Source organism: Kogia breviceps, chromosome 3, assembly GCF_026419965.1.
Source record: "Kogia breviceps isolate mKogBre1 chromosome 3, mKogBre1 haplotype 1, whole genome shotgun sequence".
In the NCBI taxonomy this organism is placed as follows: Eukaryota; Metazoa; Chordata; class Mammalia; order Artiodactyla; family Physeteridae; genus Kogia; species Kogia breviceps.
In genome coordinates this window covers 14714169-14730562 of record NC_081312.1, presented here as the reverse complement: position 1 = coordinate 14730562, position 16394 = coordinate 14714169, and the positions used below count along the sequence as shown (strand labels likewise).

The following is a 16394-nucleotide window of genomic DNA, read 5'->3' as shown; positions in this document are numbered from 1 at the left end:
TTTAACTAACTTAAGAACATGTTCTCAGTGACCACACAGAACTTGAGTGACCAGAAGAACAGAGCAGCAGCCCTTTAACTTCACTTGATGGTAAACAAAAATAGCCAGGTGACTTTATTATTGTATTACATAAATATCTTTACAAATAACTCAGGGCAGAACAATAAGACAAACAGGCCAAGAGATAAGGGCTCCTGGAAAAACCAAAGGGCTTCTGCAGGCCAAACAAAGACAGAAGGCAATTAGCCAATTAGCACTGGGGGGGAAAATGTAGAGAGGTTTTTTTTTTTGTTCCCTTTCTGTTATTACTGTTGTTGGTTTTTTTGAAAGGGGTATGCCTGGGGGCAAGAATCAAGAGATTTATGCATTAGGTGGATGCCCTCTTTGCACAATGGACAAAAGAGTCAGCTTGTGGAGCAGATTAGATGAAAGAAGCCAAAGAGCCCAGAGGCTGCAACCAAATGGGAAAGAAATGTGTAGGGGAGGGGCAGGGTAAACCCGAACCAAACCTTCAATCTGTGTCTTGATGGAGAGAAAGAAGGAAGCGCCTGGACTAGAGACCCAGGCCATGCAGACACCCTGGTTCTATCAGAAAGGAAACACTGGTGAGGCTGTCAGTCTGAGTGGACATCCTGCAAAGGAGAGGCTTCTGGGTAGACCGGCTCCTTTAAGGAATTTTGGAACCTTTCACCCTGAATGCACAGGCCAGGCTTAACGGGCATGAAACAGAGTCAAAGGTTAACTTCACTCTTTATTAAGTGTTTGTGGGGTGCCAGGCCAGGCACTGGACTGGACAGATGTTTCCACGTTCACACCCTCCTTTAATCTCTGCAAAGATTCTGGGGAGCACAACTCGTAGCCCCAATTCCACAGACAACTGAACCTGAGGCCCAAGGTCAAACAGCTGGTGCCCAAAGAGAGAGGGATTGAAACCTGGGCGGATGTGGTGCTGAATCCGTGCTTTTCTGTGTGGTTATCTATGCACCTGCTGGGTACGTACAACTGTACAGCAAGGGGTATATAACTCGGTCTTTGTGAGCCGGGGGAACCTCACAAGGAAGCAGTCCTATTTGAAAGGAATCTGATATAAAGAGTTGAACAAGTTGTCTTTCAGTTCCACGTATAAATCCAGTAGGATCCGGGGTATCCCATCTTCTGCCCTGTTCTGAGAATCACTAGCCCCAACCAATGGACAAGGGAAATTTTAGCAGAGAAGAGAAATAGCACAGGGACACCACATTCAGAGGATGTTAGCCCTGTTTTCCTAAGATGCATAGTTTTGTAAAATGTTATAATAACTAACTCTGGGAATTTAGCCTGTTCTCAGGGCTTTACTGATATGAATTCATTGAGTCCTATAAGAACCCCATACGGCAAGCGTGTTTATTATTATCCCCACAGAGAGGGTTAAGCCAGGTGCCCACGAGGCCAAGATGGGTCCTTTTCCAGGTTGTCCGAATCTGTAGTATGTTGCCTCCCTACGATCCACGAGAAAGGGTTTGTTCAAGGGTCAAGATGTAGCCAGGCAGCCGTCACCCTGTTTCCTCTCCTTGGGCCATCTGCTGACACTGCTGGCTGAAGGGTAGCACTCCTCCCGCTGAGCTACTACGCCTCGAAACCATTTTGACCCACTTTACTATATTTCGTTTTTTTCTTTGCTTTATTTTTTTTTTTTGGTCGCACCACGCAGCATGCAGGATCTTCCCCGACCAAGGAGCAAACCTGTGTACCCTGCGGTGGAAGCACGAGGTCTTAACCACCGGACCCCACCAGGAAAGTCCTCGACCCACTTTAGGGAAGTTGCTAGTATGGATCAGAGCTGTAATCCACAGGAAACCCCTGCCACTCCTGAGGTCCACTCCTTAATTCACAGGCAAGAACATGAAACCCTAGGGATGCCTGAGTTTTGCCCAAGGTCAGAGTTTACCAAGTGGCAGGGCCCCTTGGCCAGGAGCCACAGCCAGGTCCCCTCACTGGTAATTCAGGGCTCCTTTCCACGAGAACTCGTTTCTGATACACTGACTACTTGCTGCGGAGCCTTTCACAGCCCCAAACACAACCAAAGGGAGGTACTGCATACGTTTTACCAGAAAAAAACCCACTGCGGAGCTATGGGAGAGGGTAAGGCGTGAGCGTTGTGGAGAACAGGCAATACATAATAGGACTCCCAGGAAAGTAAGTGCCTGAAGTCGGCCTAGAACTTGGGAAGCTGGCGTTCCCCAAAGCAGGTCATCTACTGGGCATAATCAACTTCCTGCATGTTTCACACCAGTGGCAAGCACATCTGTGTGCTCATGGGGACAACGTGCATATGCCAGCAGAAGAGCTGGTTTCCTTTCCCCTATCTGCTCTCGGGCCTGTGGCAGCTCAGTCCTGCTCTGTGCACCGAAAAGGCCTGGAAGGTTTTCTTTCCATTTCATTAGCTCATCCAGGGGGCTGTCAGAAGTGAAAAGAAATAAGCATCTGCTCTGCCTGTTAGGGAATTTATTTTAATTCCACCCCTGCATCCTATGGGAATAGGGTTAATAATAATTAGTGGCCCCATACAGGAGGGATAGAGAGGAGAAGAGTGGAGGGAGGGCCCGGAAGGCTGGCAGGGGGTTGGTAACTGGGCAGGTCTGCATGACCTGTGGTGGCATCAGGGCTTGAGCTGCTTTGCAAGAAGGGTTGGGACGTGTGGTCTGACCCCAGGACGGGCGGTCAGTGGTGGAGGGGGCAGGCCCTGGGCCTCCCAGGGGAGTTCCAGCCTAATCCAGTGCCTGACACACAGAAACAGACTAATGAAACGCTTGCAGGTGGGGCAGTGTGCGTAGGCCCAGACGGTCAGCTGGCTCAGAGCTGTAAAGGCAGCAGCTTCTCTCTGAACAAAACTCCGTGGGGAGCTCGGAGGCCTATAAAGCCTATGAAGGCCAAAGTGGGGCAGACATGGAGGATCAGATGGGCGGCAGCTTGTAGCACCTCAGTAGAAGAAATGATGCAAGCAAGAGCAGCGACGCCATGTGTAGCTGGTGGGGTGCACCCTCCAGGGAGCAGACCCTGAAGGGTCAGACCAGAGGTGAGGAATGTCTTTAATTAGGAATCACTGACTCATTAAAATAATTCATCCAAGGATGATGTTTAAATAAAGTAACCTAATTTTAAGTTTGATGGCTGAAGGGAATATGTGTGTCCATGTGTCAGAAGGAGAGGGGGGAGTTTGGGGCCAGGGAGTTTGGAAGAAAACTTACAATAGTTTACTCTTCTAATTAAGAAAATAAGAGGGCTTCCCTGGTGGCGCAGTGGTTGGGAGTCCGCCTGCTGATGTAGGGGACACGGGTTTGTGCCCCGGTCTGGGAAGATCCCACGTGCCACGGAGCGGCTGGGCCCGTGAGCCATGGCCGCTGAGCCTGCGCGTCCGGAGCCTGTGCTCCGCAACGGGAGAGGCCACGACAGTGAGAGGCCCGCGTACCGCAAAAAAAAAAAAAAAAAAAAAAAAAAAAAAAGATATTATAACCTAAGAAATTTTAAAAATGTACTTCACAAGGCCACTCTACTCAATACTCTGTAATGCCCTATACGGGAAAAGAATCTACAAAAGAGTGGCTATGTGTATATGTATAACTGATTCACTTTGCTATACACCTGAAACTTACACGACATTGTAAATCAACTACGTTCTAGTAAAAATTTTTTTTAAAAAAGATGGTTAAAAAAATGTATTTCACACACACAGAGACTGTCACCAAGACACACAGAGACAGGCAGGGCAGACAGTTGGGGACACCTGTCAGCTGGCCACTCCTGAGGGCTCTGAATAAGCCACACTCATCTGTTGGGCCCCATCCTGGGTCCCCTTTTAACAAAGGGTTTGCCCCCTTCTGGCAATCAGCTAGGTTACTATTGTACACGATCTGAAGTGCTCTCTACCCACCGAAACTGCTAACATACTGAAATGTCTGTAGCAGCGTAAATGGCATTTAAAATAAATACTGTGAATTGATCAAATGACCAATTACGTTAAGTACCCGTGCCTGGTGTAATCCAAACCAAATCTTACCCCATTATCCTCAAAACTGCAAGATGATTCGGCAGGCCCTCTTGCCAGCGAATCTGTAAGAACCGAAACACAGAGGCCGCCCTCAACAGGACCTCGAGCGCTTCCAGTTAATTCATGCAATTGGTTTTATGCTGGAAAAAAATAACTATACTACCTCTCTGCTCAACAGCTTATACACCGAACAACTATTAGACAATACACATCGGTGCCCCACTGTACCAGTTAGGTCATTCTGTTCCACTGATTTCAGGTTTTTTAACCTTCCATTACTTCCTCTTTGGAGATCTCAGCTTTCTTCTGAAAAACATCTTGGAGTGCCTGACGATGTCATTATTCCAAAGTGCCCGCAAAGCCCTCATTTCTGCACCCACCCCATAGAGTCCCCATCGCTCTCTCTACCTGTGGTCCTCTTGTGCGCCCATGTGCTCTGGTTGTTTCCCTCCCGGCACCACCCCCATCTATTTACTTTTTAAGGCCTTGTACAAGTGTCACCTCTCCCAAGAAGTGACAAGCCCATGTTCCCTCCCTCCTGTCAAAAACAAGGCTCTGTCCTCGAAGCAGTGGGGCACACGTGCTCATCTTGCTGCTTTTGGATTCTTTTAGTCTCAACCCGTAGGGTGACTTCACAGAGCAGGTTCTCCCCGGCCCCGTGCAGTCCGGTTTCGCCAGTTCTGCTTGTGGTCAGGGCCCACGGTCACAGCTGGGCTTTGCTGGCTGGCTGCTGGGTCCCTGTGTCACCCTGTGTGACCAAGCTTCACCTACTACCCTGCTTCTAGGAACTGGGTCTTTTAGGGGATCCTCCTGGCCTGCAATCCCAATCCTTGTGGCCGGAAACCTATTAACAGAGTTCTTTCCTAGTCTGATTACCTAGAAAAACATCCTCCTGCTTGCTTTAGACATAAAGAAAAAATGTGGACATACATTGAAAACATAAAGTATAAAGATGAGAAAGTAAGCATAAATCAGCTACGTTTTCTTCTACTTGATTCTAAACTAAACCTTCCTCTGCCATGACTGGGCAGCTCCCTTCTTTCTATGCCCGTATCTTTACTGTAAAACTTTTGTTCACGGGCATCAGAAACTTCTTGATAAGTCAGTACTGCCCGCCAGAGAAACACAAGAATATGACACAAATGAACTTATCTATGAAACAAAAGCAGACTCACAGACATAGAGAACAGACCTGTGGTTGCCAAGGGGGAGGAGGGGTGGGAGGGGGATGGAATGGGAGTTTGGGATTAGCAGAGGCACACCATTATATATAGAATGGATATAAAACAAGGTCCTATTGTATAGCACAGGGAACTACATTCAATATCCTGTGATAAACTATAATGGAAAAGAATATGAAAAAGTTACATATATATAAAACTGAATCACTTTGCTGTATAGCAGAAACTAACACAAACAACATTGTAAATCAACTATACATCAATAAAATAAAGTTAAACAAATAATAATTTAGAAGAACACGCACAGCATTTAAAAAACCTTATTACAATGTAAGTGTCTCGTGAATGCTCTATACAGATACAGTGAATGAAGAAACACAACAGGAAAAAAAAGTTAGCAAATCCCCACCCACATTCCAGAATTCTCACCACAATACTTCTTATTTTCTCATGTACAAAAAAAGTAAATGGGATGTACTGAATTGGGTGTGGATTCAATGAGCATCTGAAATCTGTAATAATTTAATTCTCAATGCCTAGAGTAATTAGGAGAATGTTTAACCCTATGTAGAAAAGAAAAAAAGTCTACCACCCATGAGACAGAATCTCACGGTGAAATCACTCAACTTCATAAACCTTATCAATTTTTCCCTCATGCTTCTGTCCCACAGAAATAACCCAAAACTAACATGCTTAGAGCAAATCTTCCCTAATGTGGAACTTCATGAATAAAAATCCTATAAGAAAATGCTCTAAGTAAATAAAATTCCTTTTGTGAAAATAATCCAACCATGAATGATATTCATATCATTGCTACAGATCTAGAGGAAAAATATGGATGTATATAACTTTGAAATCCACTTGAAAAAACCCAAAGGCTCATCATAATCGGTCTCCATTTACACTTTCTGAAGGGAGACCAGAATAGAGTTTTTAAAAATTATGTATTAATTTTTGAGAGTGGAGGGAGTTCCCTTTTTTTCTTAAATATTTAGGATATTTATGATGGCCATTAAAATTAGGATTAATCAGACCTGCCTACCTAAATTTCACCTGGACCAAGCAAAGATCCAAATAAATTCTTAAGTTCCCAATTTCACAGGCTATTAAAAAGACAACATACAATTGTATGGCCTTGAAAACAATAGCACAAATGTGATGACATCACTCACAATTGTTTGAGCTACTCTGGAAATCTGAAGATAAATGCCTCTTCTCTTAGCTACTATATATTCTACTCCTTCACACACATGGCTGGCCCTGGGCGTGTAACTTTTAGGGAAAAGAGGCGTAACAGCTCTAAACCAAGCAAGATGCACCGGAACCCCTCACCCTAAGCCCAGTACAGTTCCAAAGCTCTTGGCAAAACCCAATCCATCTGCTTTGGGCAGGCTGTGCCACTGTGACACCCAGCCAATCAAGAGAGGCTAACGGGGAAGGGAAGTCAGAAGACACTTGGGGGCCGGCCAATTCCAGCTGATCTGCAGAGCAGACATCTCCCCAAAGTACTTTCTCGAAGTAGTTAGCGTGCATCTCATTACCATTCTTAGCTATGTGTTCTTCTTCGACTTTGGCCATTTTTAAAGAAACTTGACAGCAAAAGTAGAGATGAAAGGCGGTTTGAATTCCTTGAGTGCATTGGACAGGAAGTCACGCAAGGCAGCTGAGGATGGACTGGAGAGCAGAAAGAATGTCCCCCTGCAAAATGACGCCTGCAGGGATGAGGGAGGGTGTCTGAACTCTGAGCCTCAGAACAAACCACAGTCACCCTTCCAAGGCACACATGGACGTCAGGGTACAGCAAGCAACAAGGGGATCTCCACGATGACCCAAGTGCCAAAACACCCACAACATTCCTCACAGCCCAAGCACTGGAAATCTGTAATAGGGTTTGATTTTACCAGCCCAGTTTATGCTCTCGTTGCATCCTAACTGCCACATAACTCCAATTTCACCAAAGCAAGCCAAACACTTCTGGAATCTGACCCGTGACAACAGACCGAAGAAGCCGTCTTATTTCAGATTAACAATTCATATCAACCAGGAGACGTCAGTAGGAAGAAATACAGAGAACTGGACAAACAGAGCCATCCCACAGCAGTCACAGAGTGCCCGCTCTGCAGCAGACAGAGCTCTCCCGACAGACACCAGAAGCGAAGGAGTAGTGCAGGGATGGGGGAGGGGGAGGGGGGCTGCCAGAGACCTACCTTGTAGAAGGGCTCCATTTCTCTTGAAGAAGGTGCTGCCCGGCCAGAGGGGTGGACCTGATGTGCTAAAACAGAATAGAAACCAGCGTGAGGGCGAGCTTGTCTACACTCACTCAGCAGCACTCGGAACAACCCTTCCTCCAAACACATCCTTCCAAATGGCCCCAGAACACTTTCCCAGTTATGCATTATTTACACCCTCTGAAAATGTATCTTTAGAAACCGTTAGTCTTGTTTAATGATGAATGGGCTTCATATTTCAACGTGCAGAACCCGTCCACGTGGGTATTCAGGTTACTGTCCTAACCCTGCTCCCTCTTGGGCACTGAAATCATTTGCAGGTAAACAAAATGGCCACATCGGATGCTCAACATCATAGCTTATAACTTTCGCTAATTTCTTCATAATTTTATGACTATGAGGCAAAGAACTCCCTCCCATCCACGTCTTCTGAGATCAGCAGGTTTTTCACCACTTCCTCGTGCCACCTGCCCATTATAAATGTGAGCTTGCCTTTCTTGGCTTTTCTACCACCAAATTCTTAATATACAGATATGACCTTGATCGACTCCCTCCCTCCCCTGTCTTCTTGTTTCATATCCCGTTTTCAATTCCTTGGCTTAAAATGCTGCACTCCATATCCCATAAAACATTTTGCAGATATGTTACCACTCACAGTTCTGTAACAGGAGAGGCAAGAAAAGACGAAAGATTAATGTATCACAATGACACTTTACTACATTTATAGACAAGCATTTTTACTGTGTTAAGACACCCAGTGAAAAACTTTATAACCAAGCCGGTCTTGGAGTAGAAAGGAGGTGATTCTAAATCAAGGATTGGTTTAGATTAATGTCAGAAAGCACTGAGTCAAAATTGTTACTACAGCCAGCCCAAGAGGCAGTATAAATTACTTTCTCCAAAATAGAATGCAGCAAATGATACCGGGTAATGCATCATCAATCACCTTCAACGTTAAAAAAAATTTAAAAGTTGTTCTAAATAGTAAGTTTGTAAGTTTGGCAAACACGGACACACACACACACACACACACAGAATAAGAAATCTGAAGGACTATCCAATGAATGTTTCTAGAGTCAATCAGGGTCTCTAGTAATGCAGGGGAACACTACTGTTAACAAGAAGGAGAAATGCCAGTGACACATTCTGTTGACCAACATTCCGTCCCCGGAGGTACAAATAGCACACCAGGTATGGGGACATGTTACATGGTTGGTGAGGAGTAGAGAAGGAGGAAGAAAAGTGCTACAGCACACAAATACATCAAAATAATGTCAAACGTGTCAGAAAACACACAGTATGAACCTGGATGTAGATGATAAAACTTTTGTTTTATTTTGGTTCGGATCCACTCTACTCAGAGTAAGTGAGGATAATGCATCTCAGCTATGGCTTTTCCTGCAGCCCTGATTCTCAGCTCTGGCTGCTGTGGCCTCTGAGTGGCCAGGAGTTGCACAGGACAACAGGAGATCTGGCTGGGGTCTCAGGGTTGCAGGATGATGGCAGCAAGCTGAGTTCGCTTCTATGTGATTCCTGTCCTATTCCGATTTGAGGCTGTTAAGGCTCAAAGTTGCATGAAGAATAATGTGCATTAAAATGCTTAAGATTATCTTTCAACAACCCCAGCCAGCTCCTGGGATTTTACCATCTTATTTTTATAAGAAAGCAGGAAATAGCCAGCTGGCTGTGGCCAACACTGAATCACCTGATTTCCAAAGATATTTAAAAACTGAGGACTTCATTATAGAGGAGTTGGCGCTTCTGGAGAATTCAATAATTGACTATTACTGCAGGAGCCTGACTATCCAGCCTACCTCTCTCCAAATATCCTCTTTATTCTGACCTTGATTTGGCTGAAAACTGAGTAGATGCCAGGGATGGAGTAAACGTGGGGAATGGAGGACGGGTAAATCCAGTGGTTCAGAGAAGGAAAATTCTCTGTATGATAGAGATCTACTTCAAGATTTCTCCAACATCCTTTTACTGTACCTAAGTCACTGATCACTATTCTGGTCGTTCTGCTGTGCTGCCGGTGTAATCTACACTCTCACAGTGGAGACAGATCTGGACTGGCCCACCTACCCGCCCTGATGCAGCCCCTGTTGTGACCGATGCATTCACCTGTGGGCTCGATTCCTGCCATGCTAATTGCAAAGCTTTTGAGCTCACTGGCCCCATATTCTACACTCTTCTTTGGGGTGGTCCCTCCAAATGACATCTTCTAACTGTTAGGAGACTCAAGGATTTATTAAGAGCTTGTTGAAAACTGTGCTTGGACATGGAAAGAAAAATTTGAAGCCATATTTTATGGCCCCTAGGAGCTTGCTGTCATACTAAGCTAGCTCCAACCTCTTTTGACTCTAAAGAGACTAGAAATGCCTGTGGAAAGGCCCTAGCGGCTACAGGCTGGGGAGACAGCAAACTGATTTTTTTCCTCCATCTGGAGATATCCCTGGCTCACTGGGCTTTAAAGCTCAAAGTTAGCTCTTAAAAAGTATATAAAATTACTTTAAAATGTATAGCAACCACAGTAATTCAGAGAAGCGGGTGGTCGAGATCTCTGTGGGAGTATCTCAGGCCACTCTGGAAACCACTCATTTGTGTGGCAAATCAAGGAGGGGAGGGTGGGTGGCCTGTGCAGAGGAGGATGGGGGGTACTCTCCACACTCAAGTCACCTCAACGCCAGTGAACTTGTAAATAGTCACTGCCATGGGAAGTGGTCACTAGGGCCCCCTTCAACCTACCAGAGTGGGTTTTAATCACCTTACGATGGCGCTCACGCTGCTTGAAGACAGGATGCCAAATTACCATGTACAGAGCACAGTAATCAACACTTTTCCGTGGGATCCTCCGATCCCATGAGAGGGCAAGGCAGAGTCCACTTTCCCCATTCTTCAGGTGAGGAGACGGAGGGACCTGTCCAAGTCATCACATGGCTGGCCAGTGATCAGCCCAAGACCAGCCCACTGTACACCACAGAGACACATGTCAACGGCCCCGATTTCACTTCTCATCATCCAGCTTTCTCTTCCAGTCTTTCGGCACCAAACCCTCAGCTATCCTTCTCCATGGAAGAAGGCTGTGGACGGTATTTCACTAGGAATCTCTCCAAGGCAAAATCCCAGGCTAGAAAAAGCAATCAGGCTCACCAGATGCGACAGACAGACACGTGGGCTCATATTAGCAGAAACGATACAACGCTGGCGCCACAAATGTCTCACTTCGGTAATGCTCTAACAAGATGTCATGACCTTCGGCACCAGAAGCCAAACCCACGTGTGGCAAAGGAAGTCGAGCAACAGGTTAAGAGGGCCTGGCCCGCCAGAAAAGGCAGTCTGTCAACTGGCATTTGAGAACATTGATCCGGCTGATCATTAAGCCCAGAGCTGAGCCAGCCAATCCCAAGGGATGAGCCCTACCATCCTAGCAGCACCTGCCAGAGACTCAGAGCTCTGTCTCTCCCTGGGCCTCACACACTCAGCTGCCATTCTTCCAGCTCCCAAGGCGACACTGTAGGTCAACAGGTCGTCCGGCCCTAAGGTGGCTCTTGGCATAATGATGCCATCTGTCATGTGACACCCATGAGCTGTCATCATTTGTCAGAACCGGATGGACTCTAACCAAGTCCCTGGGCGGTTCTGGCAAGATCCACACTTGTACTCACCAGCCTGGACTTTCTGTGAGTCTAAGAAAAGAAAACTGGGAAAAGTACTTCTCTTCTACATACTTTTTTAAAAGTACTTTTTGTCTAAGAAGCCGGCTGCCAAATTTGAACTGGTTGATCTGAAAGAGAGAACAGGGTACTGCAACATGGATGGACCTCGAGGACATTATGCTAAGTGAAATACGCCAGTCACAAAAGGACAAATTTCAAGTTCATAGAGACAGAGTAGACGGGGAGTTCCCAGAGGCTGGAGGGAGGGGGGAGTAGGGAGTTGTTTAGTGGGTACAGAGTTGCAGTTGTGTAAGATGAAAAGAGTTACAGGGGTTGGTTACCCAGTAATTTGAATGTACTTAACACTATTGAATTGTACACTTAAACAGCTAAGATGGTATATTTTGTGTTGTGTATTTTACTACCACAACAAAAAATTTTTACTGTAAAATGACAGAGGGGGGGGGAGAGAGAGAGAGAGAGAGAGAGAGAGAGAGAGAGAAAGAATGAATACAGGAAGGACCCCAGAAGTGAATCAAAGTCTAAAGAGTTTTGGGCAGTGAAAGATCAACCTACATGCTGTGTTTCTGAAGGTCCCCGGCAGTTAGCATTTCTGCCGGAGTGGCCCAAAGTACACTAAACAGCAGAAGGGGATGTGGTGAGAGCAGCCTATCCTAACCTGGTCCTTACAGAGGCCAGAGCTTGCCTGCTAGTCTTCAGGTAGCTGAGCAGATCTCTTGACATATTCTTAGCACTATAAACAATGTGAAGGCAGTCCTCTTGGATGTGTGAAATCTACCATCAGACTGTGTTTCTCCAGGAATAAGACAGTCAAAGCAGTTGTAATGAAGGGGGAAATTCCTGAAAAATATACTTGGACTTCTACTGTTAAATCTAACTGTGGATTGATCAACAGAATGTCATAGAAAAACAAATATGACCTACACCACATACTAACACAGACACGTTGGTTGAAGGATGCCAGTCTTGAAGCTTGGAATGCAGGAATACGACGCGTGTGAGACGGTCTCAAGTTTCACAAAACATCCTTCATAATTTGAGATGCATCACTAAAGAGTCCAGTTGCAAGTTCAGAATTCTCAGGGACGTTCAGAAGTTCAGAAGTCTCAGGGACTTTTACAACCTTCCACACAAAACCGGAGGATGTTGACATTCAAAGGGATCTCAGTGGCCACCTGGTTCCATCCGAGCTGTGGTGGGGACAGCACAAGATTTGGACTCAAGGAATTTGTCTGTTGAAAACACAAGCTGAAAACAGGTCTCAATTCCACTCCTACAAACAGGGAGCAGTTCCAGCATGTACTGTTGTTGAATTAAATGAGATGATGTGTGTACAAAGGACACTCCGTGAACTGCAAAAATCCCAGTGGTTGTCTTTTTTTTTTTTTTTTTTTTTTTGCGGTACGTGGGCCTCTCACTGCTGTGGCCTCTCCCGTTGCGGAGCACAGGCTCCGGACGCGCAGGCTCAGCGGCCACGGCTCACGGGCTTAGTCGCTCCGCGGCACGTGGGATCTTCCCGGACCGGGGCACGAACCCGTGTCCCCTGCATCGGCAGGCGGACTCTCAACCACTGCGCCACCAGGGAAGCCCCCCAGTGGTTGTCTTGATTACAAGAAAACTGCAGTTCAGAGAAGTTAAATGATGCACTCGGTGTCAACACTTCCTCCTACATCCTGTGGACTCTCCCAGTTAGGCTCTTGGCTTCATTTCTGTGACAGAAGAGCTAACCACACCTTCATCTTCCTCTTCCCCGTAAGGATGCTTTGAGATCATCTCATTTGCAAACGTTCCTCCACCCGAAGTAGCAATGAACACTTTCTAAAAGTCAATAGGCTGGAAGAAGCAGCTTCACGGATGCCACCTACTCCAAAGAAAGCTAAAAAAAAAGACAGCTCTGCCCAGATCCTGCATAGATCCAAACTATTAAGTACGGCTGCCCACAGTGACCTTTCAGGGTCAGGCAATCAAGAGGCAGAAGAGACCAGGTGGAAACGTATCAGGACTGGCCAATTATCAGAGGCTGACAATTATTGGGAAGGCATTACTGAAGCGATCAGACGATAACCAGCAAGGACCACAAAAGCCACAAAGGAGAGTGTGGCAAGATCACTCTGAAGGCAAAACTCGGCTCCTGGGAAGAAATGGAATGGCTTTGTCACCTTAGCCAAATGTTAAGACTGGAGAATTGGGAGACTGGGATTGACATATATACACTAATATGTATAAAATGGATAACTAATAAGAAGCTGCTGTATAAAAAAATAAAGTTAAATTTTAAAAATTTTTAAAAAGACTGGAGACTCATCCTGTCTCCAACTGGATCAACCCGCAAAGCATTCCTCTGTGCCCATCACAGCCACGGGTATGCAAGGCTGGAGCGGATACGGGGGAACAGCGGTGAGACTCGGACAGGGATGGCTGCTCTGGAGCAAGATCTACTGTGCGATTTTAAATACATCCATAATGTTCCATGAAGTACGCTATGACGTTTAGGGCTTCCCTCCTCAGACACGTTTGAGATGTGCTCTTGACCTGTGGCAGGGTTTCTCAGCCTTGGCACTGCTGACCTCTGGGGCTGGATCACCTTTATGGTGGGGGCCGTCCCGTGGGTGCTAGGGTGTTCGGCAGCCTCCCTGGCCTCTACCCACTAGATGCCAGCACCAACCCTCCCCAGCTGTAACAAATAAAAATGTCTCCAGAAACTACCATGTGTCCTCTGGGAGATAAAACGGCCCCCAGCCAAGAACCATTACCTGATGGTCAGCAACCTGACTAAGCTGCCCTCACTCTTCTCTCCACTCGCCAAGTTCCAACACCCTCCGCTCCCTGCTCCATGCCTCATCAGGCAAAAACGTCACCTCCTCTTTTCCAAAACCAAAGCCATTCCTCACAAGCTCACTCACCCTCCGTTATTTCTACCTGTGTCTGCACCTTCTTCTTTGCCAAAGCAACACCCCTATTGCCCTCTTTTCCTCTGGCATCGTTCCTCCTGCCACTATCCCTTGTCTCCCCTCGCCTCCCCCTTCCAGGACTTCTTAGCTGACCCATCATCCAACATCACCTAGTGTCCAGATCCTCCTCTTGGCCCCCGTGACCCTGTCATGCACTAACCAAGCCCAGGAGCTGGGCGACAGTGCCCGACCTCCGCTCTTCTGCGTCATGGTGTCCCCGGATTGGCTGCGATCCCCTCACGTCTGGGTCATCAGAGGCCCCCAAGTCACCCCGCCATTCAGGGCTAAGGGCCTTGACGGCTCTACAGCCCCTCTCCCCTGCCCACTCCATGCCTGCCCACATGCACTCAAATGAGAGGCTTACTTTATTATTATTTTTTTTCTAATTACATAAACTCTCTATCACTTTTGACATTATCTCTTTAAAACCCTTTCCAAGTTTAGCCTCACAACACCCACCTAGCCTGGCTCTCCTCCTCCCACTCTCCTTTCTATGAAATCTGCTAGTTCTTTGTCCATCCTTAGCCCCATAATGATGGGTATTCCTAGAGTTTTAGCCCTCTCTTCTTTTCTATTCATTCTCCTTTCTTTTTTTTTTTTTTTTTTTTTTTTTTTGCGGTACGTGGGCCTCTCACTGTTGTGGCCTCTCCCGCTGTGGAGCACGGGCTCCGGATGCGCAGGCTCAGCGGCCATGGCTCACGGGCCCAGCCACTCCACGGCACGTGGGATCTTGCCGGACCGGGGCACGAACCCGTGTCCCCTGCATCGGCACGCGGACTCTCAACCACTGCGCCACCAGGGGAGCCCTCATTCTCCTTTCTTAGGAGAGTTCATGAACTCCTGGGAAATCTGGCTTTTCCAATTCTGTATCTCGAGCTGATCTTGCCTCCAGACTCTGGAATGTATTTCTGGCTGCAACCCCCGTGCCACATCGATTTCAAATGAGGGAGCCAGTTTCGCGCCTCTGTCTCCCCTGCCGGTCCCCATGGGCACTTTCCACACTGCCCTGGATTTCTCAGTGTCTCTATTGGTTCTCTAGGGCTGTCATAACAAACTACCACAGATAAGTGTCTTAAAACAATAGAAATTTCTTCTCTCACAGTTGCGGAGGTTAGGAGTCCAAAGTCAAGGATGGTTCCTTCTAAGGGCTGTAAGTGAGAACCTGCTCTATGCCGCTCCCCTAGTTTCCGGTGGTTGCAAGCAATCCTTGGCCTTCCCTGGCTTATATATGCATCACTCTGTCTCTGCCTTCATGTTTATATGGCATTCTCCCTGTGTGTGCTTTCTGTGTTCAAATTTCTCCTTTTTATATTGCTTTAGGGGTCCATCCTACTGCAGTATGACCTCATCTTCACTAACAATTGCAATGACCATATTTCCAAATGAGATCATACTCTGGAGTGCTGGGTGTTAGGACCTAATATCAGTATATGAAGTTTGGGAGGGGACAGCTCAGCCCGCCACAGTGTCTGTGATTGTCTCCCTTTACACACAGTGCACTCACTCCCTGACACACTGCAACACCTGAGTCAGTCTTCTCCTAAATCCCTACCACCTACAGCAATGATTGGAACTTGGCTGGTACCTGTCAATGTTTGTTGAAAGAATAAAAGTTACCAATTAATTTAACTCAGCATTCCTCAAAAAAAAAAAAAAAATGACTCAGCTTTTGGTGATTGCCTGTAAAATGTTCAAGTTAAAAATTCTGGTGCTGGGGTCTTCCCTGGTGGCGCAGTGGTTGAGAGTCTGCCTGCCATTGCAGGGGACATGGGTTTGTGTCCTGGTCCGGGAGGATCCCACGTGCCGTGGAGCAGCTGGGCCCGTGAGCCATGGCCGCTGGGCCTGCGCGTCCAGAGCCTGTGCTCCACAATGGGAGAGGCCACAGCAGTGAGAGGCCCGCGTACCGCAAAAAAAAAAAAAAAAAAAATGCTGGTGCTCATGGAACATTCTAAAGGATAGATCATATCTTGGGTCACAAATCAAGCTTTGTTAAATTTAAGGAAATTGAAATCTTATCAATTATCTTTTCCAACCATAATGCTGTAAGATTAGATATCAATTACAGGAAAAAAAATCTGTATAAGATACAAACACATGGAAGGTAAACAATATACTACTTAATAACCAAGAGATCACTGAGGAAATAAAAAAATACCTAGAAACAAATAACAATGAAAACATGACGACCCAAAACCTATGGGATGCAGCAAAAGCATTTGTAAGAGGGAAGTTTATAGCAACACAATCCTACCTCAAGAAACAAGAAACATCTCAAATAAACAATCTAACCTTACACCTAAAACAATTAGAGAAAGAAGAACCAAAAACAC

General features: G+C 46.3%; 1 protein-coding gene across 8 annotated transcripts in view; it reads right to left on the bottom strand.

Moving 5' to 3' along the window:
• FOXN3 (forkhead box N3) overlaps positions 1-16394 on the bottom strand; it is a 406391-nt gene that overhangs the window by 109143 nt on the left and 280854 nt on the right. For all 8 annotated transcript variants that reach the window (XM_059059250.2, XM_067027916.1, XM_067027917.1 and 5 more), the window contains one exon: positions 7416-7480. In XM_059059250.2, coding sequence (XP_058915233.1) covers positions 7416-7480 — 65 coding nt within the window. The remainder of the gene's footprint in view (positions 1-7415; positions 7481-16394) is intronic.